This window comes from Citrus clementina, unplaced genomic scaffold, assembly GCF_000493195.1.
Source record: "Citrus clementina cultivar Clemenules unplaced genomic scaffold, Citrus_clementina_v1.0 scaffold_6, whole genome shotgun sequence".
Lineage (NCBI taxonomy): Eukaryota > Viridiplantae > Streptophyta > Magnoliopsida > Sapindales > Rutaceae > Citrus > Citrus x clementina.
Genome location: NW_006262139.1, coordinates 15,700,619 through 15,719,025, shown reverse-complemented (window position 1 = coordinate 15,719,025; position 18,407 = coordinate 15,700,619). Strand labels below are relative to the sequence as shown.

The 18,407-nt window shown below is 32.6% G+C and overlaps 2 protein-coding genes across 7 annotated transcripts; one reads left to right on the top strand and one right to left on the bottom strand.

Annotated features, from left to right (window-relative positions):
* Positions 1-2,510: 2,510 nt before the first annotated feature.
* LOC18038013 (AT-rich interactive domain-containing protein 1) lies at positions 2,511-6,409 on the top strand. 6 transcript variants are annotated; one of them, XM_006429240.2, is made up of 4 exons: positions 2,511-2,629; positions 3,578-3,645; positions 3,739-3,881; positions 5,167-6,409. In XM_006429240.2, exons 2-4 carry the CDS (start codon positions 3,633-3,635, stop codon positions 6,154-6,156), a joined length of 1,146 nt encoding a protein of 381 aa, XP_006429303.1. In that variant the 5' UTR covers positions 2,511-2,629; positions 3,578-3,632; the 3' UTR covers positions 6,157-6,409. The 6 variants fall into 6 exon arrangements, 5 of the variants coding, with proteins under 5 accessions (XP_006429303.1, XP_024037237.1, XP_024037233.1 ...); XR_002904799.1 differs by lacking the exon at positions 5,167-6,409 and adding an exon at positions 4,264-5,148 and having other exon boundaries at positions 3,578-3,881; XM_024181469.1 differs by lacking the exon at positions 3,578-3,645.
* A 6,428-nt stretch (positions 6,410-12,837) lies between these two features.
* LOC18040118 (UPF0503 protein At3g09070, chloroplastic) lies at positions 12,838-15,496 on the bottom strand. Its single transcript, XM_006429239.2, has one exon. It carries the CDS (start codon positions 15,031-15,033, stop codon positions 13,021-13,023), a length of 2,013 nt encoding a protein of 670 aa, XP_006429302.1. The 5' UTR covers positions 15,034-15,496; the 3' UTR covers positions 12,838-13,020.
* Between the last annotated feature and the right edge of the window lie 2,911 nt (positions 15,497-18,407).

The following is an 18,407-nucleotide window of genomic DNA, read 5'->3' as shown; positions in this document are numbered from 1 at the left end:
ATGGGAAAAGCCAAGTTCAAATAGAGGAGCTATCGTTGAAATCAAGACCAGCAAAATAAAAGTTGACAATAGAAGGACATTGCTTGGTCCAGAAGCAAATTAAATAGAGTCTGAAACGGATACAACCTATGAAAAGGTAGAAATATTTTATAATTAAAATCTTAGAGGATAGAAGAGAGTTAGATAGAGTTAAGTTAGAAAATGACTTTATCTATAGAAGGCTTTAAAAGCAGAGGCCTCTCATAGTATAAGGCACCGAAAAAAAAATAGTAAAAAGAGGGAGAGTTGAGTTGTAAGTGCGATCTTAATAAAATATTTATCTTTCTCTGTCTATGAACGTAGGTCAAAGGCCAAATCACGTTAATTCTCTGTATCTTTTTATTATATTGCCCCCATATAAATTAATTCTCTAGTTTACCAAAAAATTGTGTTAACAATGTAAGTTGGCAGGCTAGATTTAAATAGGTTGAGTTGAGTTGAATTTTTTCCAACTCACTCTATTTGTCGTTGACATTAAACCCGACTCAGACTTGTGCATGGCCTTAGTGTAATATTATCACATCAATGACGAAAAAAGAAAGTCAACTAACCCATCGCATATTTTAAATAATTATTGGTTAGTAAAACTACCATAAACAAATGTTTAATAAATTAATAACATATATTAAATAATAAAATATCTTTATCTTAACTTGGATCAGTGCACTAAATTAATGATTTCACTATCATAGGATAGTAATTTTTTTAATCCTTTATGGTCCATTGAAAATATAAATTAATAATTATAAAATACAATAATTAACAATGAATCAAATATAAAATTTATAACATTAACGAGTTTTTTTCCATACAAATTCAATTATTTGAATTGAACTCTTTGCAAAATATACATGTAAAGTTATTTGTTTTCTCTTTATTCCTAAATTGACTCAACTTCGTACTTAATTTTATGCAAAGCATGCACTACATTTGGTAGATTTTTATCAATCAATGCAGATTTTTTTTATTCTTTTCGAATGGGAACCCACGAAGGAGAAAGATCTGAAAATTCTAATGATTTGAAACTAAAAATCATAAACTAATTGAACAAAGCCCGAGAATAATTGTGTATACATATTTCTTAATATAAAATGCTTACACAATAGAATATATGTATACATAATTATACAAACTGAATAAAGAAAGAAAGATATTGTATAATTACAAGTTTCTTAACTAAGCTATATTATTATACAGATAGTAGCTGTTGAAGGAGATACTATTGACTTGAGCAAACCACATTTGTATGCTAACAAAACTCTTCTTAAATCGGAAGAAAAAAAAAACTCTTTTTTAAATTAATAATTATTCATTTATTAATGAATTAATAATTTTTTCAATTATTGATAAATAAATAAATTCATTAAAATGATATTTTTTTTATTTCATTGCAATATTATTTTATAAAAAATTTACTAACAAATTACTTAAAGATACAAAATGTATATCCTAACAATAAAAATAAAATAATACTCGATGTAAAAAAAGTATAAAGATAACCAACAGGTCGGGTGACACGTGGCATGGTATGGACATGGTACATGTCCGCACAACACGAACACATTTTGCTAGGGCATGCGGCACAGCATGGCGTGCATGCGGGCTGGACGAGACTAAGAAGCTTAGGCATGTGAGTCTTAAAAGTACATTATAATTAGTGATATATTAAAGCACAACACGTTAAAAGGCTCGGAATAAGTACGTTTCACTTTTTAATGAAAGTAAAATTAAAATTTTATAATTTTGCAAATAATTTGAAATTAAATCTTTTAAAGTATTACATTATTGTAAGTTTTTCAAATTCATTTCATTCTTAATTTCAAAAAGAATATTCTAACTATTTTATATTTATAATTTATTAATCGAATAGATGTTATCGTGTTGATAAATAAAATTATAAATATCATGATTTTATAAAATGTATATATTAATGTTGTTATCAACTATGATCTATGATTCTTTATAAGTTCAAGTTAATAATTAAGTTAATCTTTAAAAAACTTATTATTGTTGTTGTTGTTGTTGTTACTAAGTATGAAAAAAAAAAATTCTAATACCGTAGGTCTAATTTAATAATTAATATTACATTTTCTTATTATTATTAGTTTATTATTTTTTTAATATGGACTTAAATTTTGAACTTTTGATTCTATTAAATTTGGCTAAAGGTATATAGACTCAAAATAATTATATGTGCTTGAAAAAAATATGCCAACAACTTGTCATGCTCTTTTAAAAAAAAGAAAAAAAAAGAAAAAGAAAAAAAACTTGTTATGCTTTTTTCTTAAGCACGATTCATGGCACAGCATGCTTACTGGGTCAGGCTGGAGAAAAATAATAATATTAATAATAATAATAAACACGACACGACATCACATTAAGCATATGGTAGACCGTGCCGTGTCGGCCCATAGACCCTCATGAGTCTTTCTTTGACGGTTGGCACAGCTCGTTGGCCATCTGTAGAGCCACTCGACACTTCCTTAGGGTTACTGACACATATTCTTATAAATTAGATAGTTGGATTCCATCTCTTTCTCATAAATCCCCAATCTTCTTCACTCCTACATTCATCCATTGGGTTTGTGAGGTATAGATCTCAACTTTTTTGTTTTGAACTTTTAAATATTTTTTAAGATGTCAATTATTTTTAATCTATTTTTATTTGAAATCTGAATAGACTTGAATTAATTTAAAATTTTAAAATTTAAATAAAATTTTAAAATTTTGAACCAAATAGATCTGAATTTGTTTGAAATCGTTATAGATCTTAATTTGGAACAAATTCATTCTAGATCTGAATTTTGATTGAAATATAGATAGATCTGAAATTTTTTCATAAATATATTATTTTTTCCATAGTAAAAATCGTTTCCTTTCACTAATTAGGATAATTGGGATTGTTCTATTGTATATTGTGAGATGATTCTTTATTTCTGCCTGAACATCTTGATTTTTACAAACTCCTCCCTCTGCCCCCATCTCTCTATCTTTTTCAAAATTTCACTTTAACCATCCTATTAGCATTCAGTCTTAATCGTTGGTATTAGTCCATTAATAGAAGGCTCAACTGTCAGAGGTTAGCTTACTCCTTTAATCGCATAAAACGAACTAGAAATTCTAATCTTTGGGTTTCTATTTCGTCATAATGCTTTGATTTATGAGTTATTTTTTATATTAACATATACCGTGATTTCTGTTTTGCAAGTTTGGTGAAGCTTATAGTGATTTCCCAGGAAAAAAATCTTGAAGATTTTATTTTCCGGGAAATATGATTATTAATTTTTTGCGGCAAGAATTTCCCGCATTATATGTTTCATGCATGTACAGTTAATGAAGTTATGATGTTTCAGTAGTTTTTAATGTGGCGTTGCATTAGACCACATGATACATGGAATTTGCTTTAGTAAGATGGGTTCTGATTGTAAGCTGAAGTGCATAATTACCACTCAAGTTTAGTACGTGTAAAAAACTTTTTTCTTTATTTTTTAATTTTCCTTGTGAATGCTGCTACGTTGAGCTTTGTGTTCCTTTTCAGGGTTGAATTTAAGAAAATAAAAGGAAAAAGGTTGTTTCAAGTGGTTGTGTTGCAAATGCAGATTACTGGTAAATAGCGTGGCAACAATATGATGCAGAAAGCATTACAGCTTAATGTAGAACAAAAGGACCTCAAAGAATCTATTTGTGGCTCAACTGCAGGTTCAGATATGCTGGGGTGGTTAAAATTACTTGCTTTGGATCCGTGTGAACCAGATGTATCGAGGGATTCGGTTCAGAAATTCTGGTATCAGGCTCTTCAATTGAGGAAAGTTTGGCATATCAGTAATGCTAAATGTTCTCAGGTAAGCTCTGAACTAAGTCTTTTTACTTTTTATCAATTGATAATGTTGGTCCGTAGGGAGAAAATAGTTAATAAAATGCTCTTTTTGAGTGTAAGGTCAGATTTCTACTGTGATTGTGGTTCCACTGTTAATTGCAGAACTCTTGCATATATTCTGCAAAAGTTGAAATCTTTGCCAGTTGTATTGTGTCTATAGGTAGAATGAGTCAATTAAAGGGTTTAAAGACAAACTATGGTCAAATCTATTGAAGGTATGTTTAGGGCAGATTGCTTCTCACGTTTGAAAGCACAGCAGCTGAAGTGTTTGGTGAACACTTACTTTTTATTTGGGAATATTCATCCCTCATTCATCCACTTACATTTGACATTTAGTGCTTTTATAGTAGTTGCGGCATTGAAGTCATATCACCTCAATTCCAAACATATCCTAAGCAAATTCAACTATATTTGCTCCTTATTTCCCCCAAAAGGGGAATACAAGTTTAGATGATGATGTTGGAATTGGGTCTAGTGATCGACTCTGGAAAAGAAGGAAAAACGCAATTTCAAGGCCTAAATGATTGAATCAAATGCGGCATGCCATGAAGTTTTGTTGATTGAGCCGTTTCCTTTCATATGACTTAGCTATGCTATTTTGACAAGTCCATCTACAGAACCACATCAATTACTAGATTTCGTTGTTTCTCACAACATCACAGATTTGTTCTTTTCAATCATATTTTTCGTATTATTTGTAATGCACACCCTTAATTGTATTCTCTTTCTATGGGCATGAAAGGGGATCACAATTCGAGATATAGAGGTTTCTTTGGTACTTTTGTGTGCACATAAATTTATTTCTTTGGTTTTCAGTTAGTCCTCTCCTATCAAGAGTTAGTCCTCTCCTATCAAGTGAAGCTGACCTTTTTTTTCTAGTCATAAGTGTAGCAGTTAAGACAGTCTATATGTAGGTATAGAGAGTTCTCTAAGTCCTTGTCTCAGGACCAATATGTTCCAGCTCTGCAGTCTTCATTCAGAAAACACTAGACAATCCGTATCTTTACTTTGCTAACTTGTGCGAAGCCTACAATGATTGTTTTATTTTGTCAAATAAGAACTGTTTCTTTACCCCATTGTAAGCTCAATTATGCAAGCTATACTTGTTTTACAATTTTAGCGCGTCTGCCCATTTTAGGCAATTGTGAGTTAAGATCTTTAACCCCATCCATTTAACATAAATTTAAATTTCCAGTTTTGACTATCCTAATCCTAAGACAACAACCTTTTCCTCTCCCTCTTTTCATCAGAGAAAGAGAAAGCTCGAGCAGTTTTTAAATGGTGGAAATTTCAAAGCGGCTTCTGGATTGGCTTCAAAGAGGTCTAATTATCAAAATGTCAAGAAAGTGACCTGTCAGAAAACTGTTAGGAACTCATGCAGTTCTGATGGTTGTTTGACATTTGATAATAGTTTCAAACAAAAGCAACTGCCTACTGATTCCAACACTTCAGATAGTATAACTACCTGGGATCCATTTAGTGAGGATATTTTTTCTTTAGTTAACAAAAATGAATCATTCAATGGCTCAGATTTCTTTAGTCCAGAAAACTATATAGTTCAGGATCAACCCCTGGTGGATTCCTGCGAATTGATTAGCAGTTCACATTCATCAAGTTCAGAGGAGAAAGTTCAACAAGCAGTCGGTTTATTGAGTGCTGAATCTGAGAGTGAGAGTGAAAATCCTCCCAGAGCTATCATTCCTATTGGGTCAAAATTCCAGGCTGAAGTTCCAGATTGGAGGGGCCCAATAACCAAAAAAAATCTTTATGATTCAGAAAGTTTAAAATGGTTGGGCACTAAGATTTGGCCCATTGAAGAAGCAAGTCCTTTGAGCAACATGAGAAGAATTGGGAGAGGGGGACCTCAATTCTGTTCTTGTGTCTCTCCAGGATCTGCAGACTGCATCAGATGCCATATGCTTTCAGCAAGGCATAATCTGCAGTCTGAACTTGGACCTGCTTTCCTGAGTTGGAAGTTTGATGAGATGGGAGAAGTAGTTTCAAAGAAATGGACAATGAAAGAACAAATTATGTTTGAAACCTTCATGAAAACTTATTTGTTGTCAAATGCAGCCAATTTTTGGGAGCATGCTGCAAAATGTATCCCATCCAAGAGCAAAAAGATGATTTTGAGCTATTATTATAATGTGTCCAATCCTAGACGGATGAGTCGGTTGACAAGATCTTCCCATGATCAAGTTGATAGTGATGAAGATCAAGTTGATGATAAATATTTGTAAGTTTGATAGGCTAAGCCTGTCATAATGCTCATTCTCCGGAACTTTTGGAAGGAGGACTTCAACTCGTGTTTTCAAAACTCATGAACAAGCTTATACAAGTCCTTTTTTGTTTGGTTATTTTTAGTGTATGTAATTTTAAAGATCTTATTTCTATGTTTCAAGAATTTTATGAATACCGTTTCTACTCTGTGTGAGAAAGGTTCGATTCCGAAATCTTTTGTATGGACTCAAGTAATTTTACCCACTGAATCAACTGGCACCTTAAAATTTTTTTAAATACTCATTTTAATGAAGTTCTATATTATTAGAATTCTCACAATTTAGTTTATTATTTAGTACAACCTTATACAGCTGAATGAAGAATTGTATTACACTTGACACATACAATGATAGTTTTGTCTCATACTCACTCGACTTCTTTGTAATAATAAGGCGGTTAATTCCGGATTACCTTTCTCGTGAATTGAATATCTTTAAATTATCCCTTTATTTTTAAAAACTCTAATTTACCTCCATTTTTGTTAAAAAGACGATCATCAACTCACTTTTATTTTTTCCTTATCTTTTGAACAAAAATAAGGGTAACTTCAGTTTTTCAAAAGTAAGGGAAATGATTTGAGGATAATCAATTTTCAAGTAATCTAAATTTACCCATCATAAGGGGTAAAAGTTGAGGGGTTTACACATACATATTACTAAAATGAGGGGTTTACACATACATATTACTAAAAGGACTTAACACTCTTATTTTAATGAAATTTTGTATCATTAGAATTCTCAAAATTTAATTAATTATTATGGTTTGCCTTATACAATTGAAAAAGAAGTATATTGCTCTTAGCACTTGTAATGATAATTTTGCCCCTTGGTCATAGTTAGGCTGGCCATGAATGTACTTTGCACCTATGGTCATTTGAGTTTGGATAATAATAAAGGGTGAGTTTTAAATATCTTGCACTGGTTGTCACTTGAGTTCGAGTTATAATAAAAGGTAAGTATTTGTGTTTAGTTTCTGATGTTTACACATACATAAACATATTTTTATATTATCTTATGAGTATGAATTACAAAAATTTATTTTATTGATAGTTTTTTGCTTGTGATTATCAATTCTACAAGGGCCATTTGGTACATGATGGTAGAATATTGAAGGGGGAAAAAAGGTTCAATCAATTAACTCCAATTCAAATGGAGTAGCTACATTGAAATCAATATCTCTATTCAAAGAGAAAACTGCCATTGTCATGCATACTCGGCAACATAGAAAATAACTTGGACCTTATAGAAACTACAGTGAACATGCAAAGGGATAGCAAACCCATCACATAAGCATTGGTATGGAATTTAAAGACGCCTATAACAAGAGAATCTTAGATGATTTTATTCAGATTCACCCAAATAGGAAGAGATGATCTTGAATGTCAAACTAGTAATTTATTTATTGTCCTATGCCTTATTTTTATAGTATTATTTTATTTTAATCAGATGAAGAGGGTGTAAACATATTATGTCATTCAAGTGACGCTCTACCTACAATGTTAGGAACAAAAAGGAGGAATATCTTTAACTTTCATTTTTCACAATAATTTTCATTCATTCAATGAATGGTAGATATTGAAGCAAAAAAGAAACATCTAAACTTGACAACTCATCCAACCTCTTTTACCTTTTGGATTAATGCAATAAGTAGAAGAGCAGAAGATGCACAAGCCATTTGGTTCTGAAGGCTAACAATATTAAGGTTGTGTTACGGTTGACTTCATAGATAATGACAGAAAAGTAGTAAAATTATTTAAATTGTTTATTATAATATTCTCTATTTTGACAATTTCTTTTCGAAGCAGAAAAGAGATTTCTTTTTACAAGCAACTTGTAAAATTATCCAATATAATAATTCGTTATATTATTCATGTTCTTATTATAACCTTATACTTTAAAAAAAAAAACTATAGAGCTACAAACACTTATACAAACAGATATGCGATATATATATTGATTAATTAAAAATATAACAATAAAAGAAATCATGCAGGTCATACCTTAATTTCAATTCAAAAAATGATAACACGCTAGATCAAGTTGTATAACATTATTTTTACAAAATTATTTGTGATTGTATCATTACTCTTAATGAAAAGATAATTATAATATATTTATTCCGAATATATTAAAAAATTGTGGATAACTTTATGTTGTCACTTATAGTAATTATTTATTTTATCACAACATTTTAATATTAAAAATGAAATGGCAGCTTACATTCTGCTTTTGAAACTCATTTTTCAAAAACAAAATTTATCAAACATATAGCTTGCTTTTTATGAAACCGATTATTTCTTCAGCTCAATATAATAACTCCTATCGATAGTTATACTGTATATAGGAATAACCTCTACTTAGTTGTAAAATATTTTGACCTAATTTGGGCTAGTTTAAATAATAATAAATTTCACATTATAATAATTTAAGAAATTTGTGTTTACATAGTAATAATTATCTATATATTACAAAATATATATGTTCTGTTATATTAAAAGTTTAGGATGGAGTAAAATATTTTTGTAAAGTTATTTAAGACAACGATTTATTCTTTAGAGTTGTTACCAAATCATTGAATAGTATTTATAAAATGTATATTGAGAGAAAAACATGAAAGAAAATATATACAGATGACTCACATATTCCCAATACTACATAAATATCTATGCTAGTTTTTGAAACATGTCTATCTCTTTTATCAATGTCTATATTAACATACATATTTGTATAATATTGATTTTGATGATGACAAACTGGATAAATAAGTTGGAGTCTTTAAAATTGATTATTTTTAAGCCGTATAAAGTTGTTTTAAACATTAATAAGATTATGGAAATAAATGGATAACCGTTAATTCTAAGTCGGCAAATTTTTTTTTAAGGAAATTTTATAGTTTTGATTATGGTGAACCATTTATTAGAAAACGGTTAACCGATAAATTCTAAAGAACAAATTATTTGGAATCAATAAACCGTTTACTGATAACGGCTAACCAACAAATTCTAGAGAGAAATTGGTTTGCAACCGGTGATTAGTTTAGCACAAATGGCTAGCTGATAAATACCTTGCATGTCTTTGAAATTAAACAACAAACCGATAACTCCAAAACAATGAACCGATTATTCAAAATTCAGCATAACGGTAACTTACACAAAGTTAAAACGGTGATCTGACAGCAGTAGACAGCAATCTGATTATGCCTAGAAAGTCAATAACGGCTAATTTTCTTCTCCAATTATAAAAAAGGCTCAATCAAATTCAAATAATGTTGGATTCTATGATTATCATTGAGCTTGTCATTGTGTATTTAATCTCTGTTGTGCTTAAAACTTGATTAGTCTTTCATCAAATCACACTTTGGACTTTTATTTGTAAACACATACATTGTGTGAAATAAATTTGTGTAATTTTTATTCTTAAACATCAAATTGAGTGATTGATAGTGTGGGAAACACTTGGGGTTAAGAGGTTTAGGATAATCTCAGATTGTAAAGGTTGATTGACATTTTGGAAATCAATTGTAAAGATTTTTAAGTTTTAGGATGTAAAGTTTGGATAATGGAATTCTTAAGCCCGGTGGGCTTGGAGGCGTGGACGTAGGCAAAGTTTGCCGAACCACGTAAAAATCTCGTGTTCGATTCTCTTTCCCTTATCTCTTTACATTTTGATTGTTGTGATTTGTGTGTTATTGCATAATTTTATTTTATATTTGCATTGTATTTTGATTTAATTTCTCCATAATATTTAGAAACACAATTCACCCCCCTCTTAGGTTGCTTAGCTAGTACTTTAGTCTATACATTAGATTTGATATTAATTATTAATGTAGTGCATACTTTATATCACTTGTACTAATGATAGTTAAGTTTCAAAATAATAAGTTTGTAATTACACCTCTATTTAGTTATAACTTCTTCATTTTAATAAAATTAATCTATTCCCAACTTTATAACTATAGAGAGATTTTCCTGTTTAAACAATTATTTTTAATAAGTCATAATAATCCCCCTAATAATTCAAATTTTAATACTGCTAAGTGTATTTTCAGTAAGCAAATTTGTCTTTACATGCGAAGAATTGATTCGCAAGGACTCAATTTTAATAAGAGGATAAAGTACAATAAAGGAAAATAATCAAATACATATTCCGCATCTGTTATGATATTTATGATTCTTGCTATATGTGCATGTCATTGCAGTCTCGATTATTGTTATATGTGCCCATTTGTCAACAATTTTTTTTTTTTTCAATTTCTTTAACTCTGCACACTTGTTAACGATCTTTCAGCATTGCCTTTGAATAAAAAATTTTCAATATCAGCCTTTTCTATTGAGAATCTTGCATTGTCTTCTCATATATCAGCCCCGGAGATATGTATTGCAATCCATAATCTTCACAATTTGAAAGCTACATGGGCCTCACATTCTAGCCGCTTTGAGCGAGTGTAATTTCAGTCTCAGCTCAAATACCAACAAGCTTGCATTGGCATGCAGAAGAACAGTCTCTTATCTTAATTCTTTATCCCAAGTGGCTTCTAAATTTGTCAATATAAGCTGCAGATGAAACATCGAAGTGCCAAGCAAATCCTCGGAGTGCAAAAGCTTGAGTGCACAATCGTTGACAAAAATGAGCTCTCAATTACCTTAATAAACAAAATTATTACCCACCCACTTCCCATTAGGGCTTAACTGGACCTGCCATTGGGTTGGGAGCCTCTTTCTTCATCCTTTTTTATTTTTTTCCTTCTCCTTTTTCTTTTCTTTCCTTTGTTGCTTTTATCTCCTCCATGAAGGAACATGTTGGGATGTTTTCTTAATATCTTTTTGACTTTGGAGGCATTTTGTTGATCATGGAGAAAGCATAATTTCAGACCCATTGACTGCAAATGCTTATTTGTTTTAAACCTTTAACCATCCCAGTCAAAAAGGAAAATTCTTATTTTTAAGAAATCATCATTGCTTAACTTGATTCTGCTCGTATAATGGGATTTGAGCACTAATGTTTAATAATGCATGTTCTTGATTTGCATGGCTCGATGGCAGTAAATTATTGCTACATTAAGTTTAGGAATTAGGAGTGGGAATTTGTTTCACAACCCCTCGACACCACACAAATTTGCTAGTTTGAGTTGATTTAAAATCATTATTCATGGCCAGTCCATTTATGTTAAATGGGTGACACAATTAATGAACGAGTCTGATTAATGTTTGGGATTTTTAACAATGTTAATAAACGGATCAAAATCTGTCATTTCAAAGTGTCATGACACGCCAACCCAATTTGTCACCTTAAGTTTTATTATTCGAGTAAGATTTTGCAATTGGTGTCCCTTGAGCAACAAAGAAATCTTTACAAAGTTGAGAGAGGAAAGGTATTGGAAAATAATTTCTCTTTCTGAATATTATGTGATAATGGGGTACTTCTTTAGCGAAAAATGCAGTAGTAAACTAGCGGCAGTCTTTGTTCTTATTTAGTTTTGCTCTCAATTGAATGAACATTTTGAATATATTTGATATTTTGATTCCGTATTTCCGCTTTCTTGACCTATTGTATCTCTGTCCTAAAAGTCTAAAACTAAGGGGCGAAGAATAGTTAACATGCTAGCTATCCTGGGCTTTGCCTGACACTGGCTCTGAAAATAACTCAGGTTTTGAACTTGCTTCTGCAATTGATGAAGCTCCAAGTCAACTACCAAACTGAATTTAAAAAATAAGTGTTAAAGCATCATAGCATATGAAGATATTAGACATTGGAAGACCGAAGACCCAAGTGTTGACAGAATTGAAGGCAGAAGAATAAAAATCCAAGGAAAGGAGATGCCTTGCTATTGATTTGTACACTGATTACTTTGGCATCATCATTTTTCCATTTATTGCATCAATGTATTTTCTTTGCTTTAAGTCATCAAACTAAACGGAGAGAATGGATCTTTGTGAAGGATATGTAAAAACATGAAGGCCGAACAATATTATCTCTGAGACACTGGTCATTGAAGCTCCAAGATTCTAAGCATGATCTGACTTAAGCCCTCAGAAACTATGATTTCCAGAGATGTTGCCCACTAAAAGCTCCAAAGATTACAATCGCAATAGATCTCACAGAAGCCCCAGAAGACATGCACATCTCAAGAAAACTAAATTCTACCGAGGACACATTGAAACCAAATGATATTCAATGAATTACATTTTCAACATCTATGTGACAATAGATTTCAAAATAAGGTAAATGGCTTCACATATCATGTATTCATTCTAGAGCATGTAGCATGCCACAGAATCCTATAGTGTTAAGGAAGAGATGGGGAAATGGGTCTTATAATGCGCCCATACCGATAATTTTAGGAAAGGTATCAAAGCAAGGGGTCATGAGCCCACCACAATCACCCCTTTGCCAGTAATGCAAAATGCTGAAAGAACATTGCAAGTCGTACAATCACATCAGCTAATTCTGAATAGGACAGCAACAAAGAGAACCGAGTTGAATCCTGAGGCAATCAGATTTATGCATATCTGCACAGAATCCTGAAGCAATCAGATTTATGCATATCTGCACATCTAGTCTGTATGTCGTAGCCTTTTCTGGCAATAAGAGAAAATAACATAGCATATGAAGGAAAAACTCAAGATTCTAACAAGAACGCGATCAGAGACAAAGTAACACTGAAAATTTATGTTATTTGAATAATTGAAGAAGCATGCCACTCAAAGAAAAGGCAACAAATTAAGGATGTTTTTTTATCCAACCAACCATCAAGAATACATAGGCATGTGACAAATGCAGCAAAATTAACATTAACCCAAAGAAACACCTTATGGAGCTCCATATTTAGTACAATCGCAGTACACTCCTTGCAATTGAATGGGCATGATTAGACCTAGTTTTGCCGGATCCACCTCTCCTACTGCCCCTCATCGGCGTCAAGTAGAACCTTAACAGTCCATTTTCAATGTTGTTTGGTGAATACCTTGCACTCCTATTCCTCTCCAATACAAACTCATCCCTCTTCTTTTTGCTATTCCCATTTGCCTCAAGACCATTCTTCTTCAAACCACCCAATCCACCAAAATTACTTGAATTCCTCCAACTAACACTGCTGTTGCTCCTCAATACCTTAGGATTAAACCCCCCTTTAACTTCTCCATTCCTTTCTCCTCTCAGCTCTTGCCAAGACTCTGAAAAGGACCTCTCAACCCCATTAGCTCTACTATACCTATCTTCATCCTCATCTTTGTTAACACTTCTCCTGTGAATAAAACCCCATATATTCCATGCCTTACCCCATCTTCGTGACTTCTTACTCACCTTCCTTTCACCATTGCCCACCACAGATGCATTGTCTCTAAAATTCATCTCAAAAGTCTCACTACAATCATCCCTCAATGAATTCGAGTTCGAATCCCTCAACTCCTTATCACCATAAACCAACTTAGGCCCATTAAAATAATCAGCCGTAGCAGGAGACACCTTAGCATTAGAAGCCGCCTTCAATTCATCAATCTCAGCAACCACAGCTGCAGCTGTCTTCCTAATAGAACTCGACCTATCAAGACTCTTCCTTCTCCTCGAAGATGAATCAGAATAATAGTCCCTAGTCTGAGCAGACCCACCAGGGACAGTCTCATCTTCATTAATAGCATTCATAGCCGGCTCTTCAACAGGAATTTGAGTATCAGACCTTGAAACAGGAACGACAGGAGCATCCTCCACAACAGAAACCATGGTGGGCATTTTTGGAAAAGTCCTTCCAATCAAGTAACCATCCCAAGAGGCCCTTGGCTCATCAAACGAGTACCGTGGATCATCAAACGAAATCCTCCCTGCATCAAGCGAGAATCGTGGATCCGTATCACAAGATCTTCTCCCAAACCCATAATCAGCAATCTCCGACTGGGTTTCACGATATTGTCTGGAAATTGGCTTCTCGACAGGCAATCTTGCTGACCCAGTGTCGTTTCTCCGCTTCTTCAGCTTCTGCTTTTGTCTCCATTTTTGTAACTTCTTACTAAACACAGAAGCAGCTGACCAAAAACTACCTGCAAAATCTTTGAAGTCTCTCCCAGAAGCTTTCTTCGTTTGAGAATCAAGATCTATGTGGTCTTTCATTGGCTTCAATTCCTCTTCAAAAACTTGTTCTTGCTTCACTTCCACTATTTCCTCCTCCTCTACTTCTTCTTCCTCCTCAATAATTTCCTCCACTTTATCACTCGACGATCCAATTCCTACAATGGGTTCGTCTAAAACCCTAATGCAGTCATCAGCATTACCTTCTTTATCGATTTCGTTTTCGTTTTGGCCTTCGCTCTCGCTTTTGCCTTCCTCTTGGGACTCCAAAACGGGACCTTGAAAGCTGGGCCTCGCCGAAGACCCCAAATTTCGACTGAGACTCTCAGTTGCTTCGACAGTCTCTCTGTTTTGTTCCCTCTTATAAGGGTTTCTCTCGTCGTCCTGAGTAAAAAGCGACCAAAGAGTATTCCTAACCCTAACGTCACAAGATTTCCTCTGAGGCTCAAACACGCCGCTAAAGCCCTCGTTCTTCGACGCCGAAAACGACTTCGTACGACGCAGCTCCGGAAAAAAAGGGGGTTTCGAGGAAGACCCAGCTCCCCCTCCGCCTCCGCCGGGCTTGAAGATGGACTTAAGTGCAGCGGCGGCGTTGGGTTTGCGTGACGAGGAAGCTGACGCTGAAGAAGAGTGATCTAAAACGGCCAGACGCTCGCAAAGGCATGAGGGGCAAAAGCCGGTGAAATGCTCGTCGGGATGACGGTCGCAGGAAGTGGAAGGACGGTGGGGCTGAAGTGGAGGCTGTGGTGGTGGTGGTGGGTCGGTTGCTGGATTCATAACCGGCGTCGTTTTGTAATGCCAGCTCTGGCTCTGCTCATAATGCTGTTATTTAGTGAGAGAGAATGTGAAGGGAAACAGTTTTGGCTCCAACGGACAGTGGGTGAGTGAAAGAGAAGAGGAATGATGAAAGATTTGGGAGAAAAAAAAAATTAAAAAAAGAGAAAGAAAGAGAGAGAAAAAGAAAAATCAACGCGTAGATTTTAGAATTTAGAAAATCGAATGCCCCCACACACACAAGCACAAAACACTGGACTCTGGACTCGCTGTGTCTCCGAGCTTTGATTTTGCTTTCTTTTTCTTTTCCCGTTGCTGCATTTTTTCCCTTTTTGTTTTTCCTAGGGGCACTCGCTTCAGAAATTACGATTTTGTGCCTACTGGTAAATAAGACTCTGTTTGGCAAGTTTATTTATACAAACAGTTGTGTGTTCGATACTTCGATAATGAACTGGTTTAAACGAGCTTATCTCGCGTTGCACCAGCTAAACAAAGCTTCGTTTAACTAGCTGAAGTTGTCTTGTCTAGTCGTTGTCGTGTAGAGCTCTAGGCAGCTCATCTATTAAAGTGGGACTGACGTAAACACATACAAACAGATCCCTATCGGATCGATGATAAGTATCTGATAATCTCAATTTTCTCAATTTTTCTAGTGTGATGTCACCTTTAGTATCCCAACTACGAGTAGCATGTACAATACTTCTCTTCTTCAAAGTAAACTATTAGTTCCGCTTAAATGGGTCTTATAATAGGTCTCCGACTAATAAGTGCATGTGTTAAAAAGAATAAGAGAAATTCAGTTTTCTTGAGTCATCAATACCTCAATTTAGAATAGAATGGATTTGGTTATATTAGAATCACTATAAGATAGAGTATCATTTAATAATCACACGATCAAAATTATACTAAATTTTTTACTATTTATCATTTTAAGTGCGTGGCTGTGATTCATGCTCGACCTTAAAGAAACTCCAAAGTAGTCATAGTCGAGTAGAATATATATTTTTCTTTCAAAGATAATTACAATTAATTGACTCAAACAATACCTTACAAATCTCTTATTAACAAGTGTCAGTGCGAAAAATGAATAAAAACAAAAGGAAGATAAACTTAGTCTTCTAATGTCGTTACCTTATTACCTCAACTACCAAGAAAAATATACTTCTTTGTTGGAACGAAAATCACAAATCAAGCTAGGATTGACTTAAATCAATCCTGATGTATGATTGGCATGATGAGTGTCGAGATTAAAAAGTTTATTACTAATAAGTGCCGATACTAAAAAGAGAAGGTAAATTTAATTTACTAGTGTTCTCTCACTTATACTACCTTGATTATGAGTAGAAAATATTTTCTCTTTGGAATATAATAATAAAAAATTAAGCTGAGATTGATTAAAACACATCTTAATAAATCTATGATTAACAAGTGTCAACATTAACAATAAAGATATAAACTCAAATTTCTATCGCCGCAACCATATTACCTCAATTAGAAATAGAATATACTTATCCCTTTACTAGTATAATCACAAATTTGACTGTAATTAACTTAAACAGACCATAACGGATCCCTAATTGGTAAGTGTTCAGAATTGTAATGAGAAAAAAAAAAGATGATACTCATTTTTTAAAAAAAAATTTGTTGAATGTGTTTGATTATCTTTCTTTAAATTAGTAAATTCAATTTTGTTAAACACTTATTATCATGGAATTACTTAAACTTATTTGAACCAAATTTTACCAAAAATATTTTAAATTTAGCCATCTATTTAGTATGATTTTGAAGAAGGAAACTTAAGACTTGTTTGTTAGATGTTTGAAGTTTGAAATTTTACGAATTTCAAACTGTTTTTAAATTTTACTTGTTTATTTTTTGTAACATATATATGGTTTTCAAATGTTTACATCTAAATTAAAAAGTAAATTTTCATGACTTTTATCCGAATGAAAAAAGATATGAATGAAAAGTAAATATTATTTTCTGAAAATATCTTTCTAAAGTATACTTACTTCGTAGATTATAAACTTAATTTTTTTTATTTACTAAGACATAAACGTTAAATAATTACTTTTAAGTTTTTTTTTATAAAAATAAACAAAATCCCATTATATTTTGATATTTAAAAAAATAAACATGCCATTTAAGTATTTATTTTTAGATTCATTCATATTTCAAAAAAAAATTAGATTGATTCGGACTTTAAATAATAAAAAAAAAAACAAACACGAACCTAGATGCCTAATCTCAACTTTGCAAGCAAACTTCATTATTCAATTAGCAAAATAAAGAGATGGCCAAGGCTCAAATTACATTCTTGATTTCTTTCTTATGTTTTTCACCTCAAATTTTTCTTCTCTTTTTCTTGTTTAACTTTGTTGAATTCATTGTTTTGTTGATGCTTTTCAATTTTCAAAGATTCCTGTCGAGAGAAAAAAAGCAAAAGCAAATCACGCCATCACTAGATAGAGAGGTGAGGTGAGATGAAGTGGGTGCTGCGTGTTTTTTCTCTCTCTCTCTCTCTTTTCTCACATTTCACTTTCTTTGCTTTTCTTTTTCTTTTTAATTTCTCTTTATCTTTCCCTGTTTTGGTTTCTTTTTGTTTTTCGGCTTTCTTTTTCAGTTTTTTCTTCTCCCATATAAGTTCAATCTTTATATTCAGTTTTCCCACTTGGATTTATATTGTAACAGACCAGTCATGTCTCACCAATGGGTGAACAAAGTACCCGTACACCTCCCACAACACACCACATCAGGCTTCATAAGATAGGAGACAACATTTGTCCTTATTAAACGCTGTCGTTTGCTCTTTCTCTTCAAACTATGGCCTGCATTTCAAATGGGGTAATGGCATGCATTGCAAATGGGGTAATACCATATGATCCTTACATTTTTATGTTTTCACTAATGAAGATATAGTTCATCTATTTACATCAAACGAGTCCTTGATTGATGAACCTAAGTAGAAGGGCATAAATACTCGTTAATGTTTAGTTACATTATTAGATGTGTACAATGGGTTAGGCCAACATGGAATGACACAAATTCGATGCAAGAAATAAAGATTTAGCATATTACAAGAACCCAAATTAGATTACAATAAACTTATATTTTAATCACAAAAAGTTTAATGAACTACCATAAAAGCACGAATAACAAATAAAATTTATTTAAAAACAATTCTTAAAAATAAAAAAAGTTATCATTACCTTAAACAATAGTTGTATAACTATTAAACTAATTGATAGTTCAGCAATTTTAATAAATTGAAAATTAGAAGAATTTAGCACAACACAAATAAATAATTAGTCATGTCAATAGGTTTTGTCAAAATAACTTATTAAGATTTGAGCGCAATAAGAGTCTAGTATTATATA

What these genes read in the sequence shown, in the direction of transcription:
- LOC18038013 (XM_024181465.1), top strand. Translation starts at nt 3,666, where the DNA reads ATGATGCAGAAAGCATTACAGCTTAATGTAGAACAAAAGGACCTCAAA. An exon ending in GTAATGCTAAATGTTCTCAG is followed by an intron (nt 3,882 to 5,166) that starts GTAAGCTCTGAA and finishes TCTTTTCATCAG; the next exon opens with AGAAAGAGAAAGCTCGAGCA.
- LOC18040118 (XM_006429239.2), bottom strand. Translation starts at nt 15,033, where the DNA reads ATGAATCCAGCAACCGACCCACCACCACCACCACAGCCTCCACTTCAG.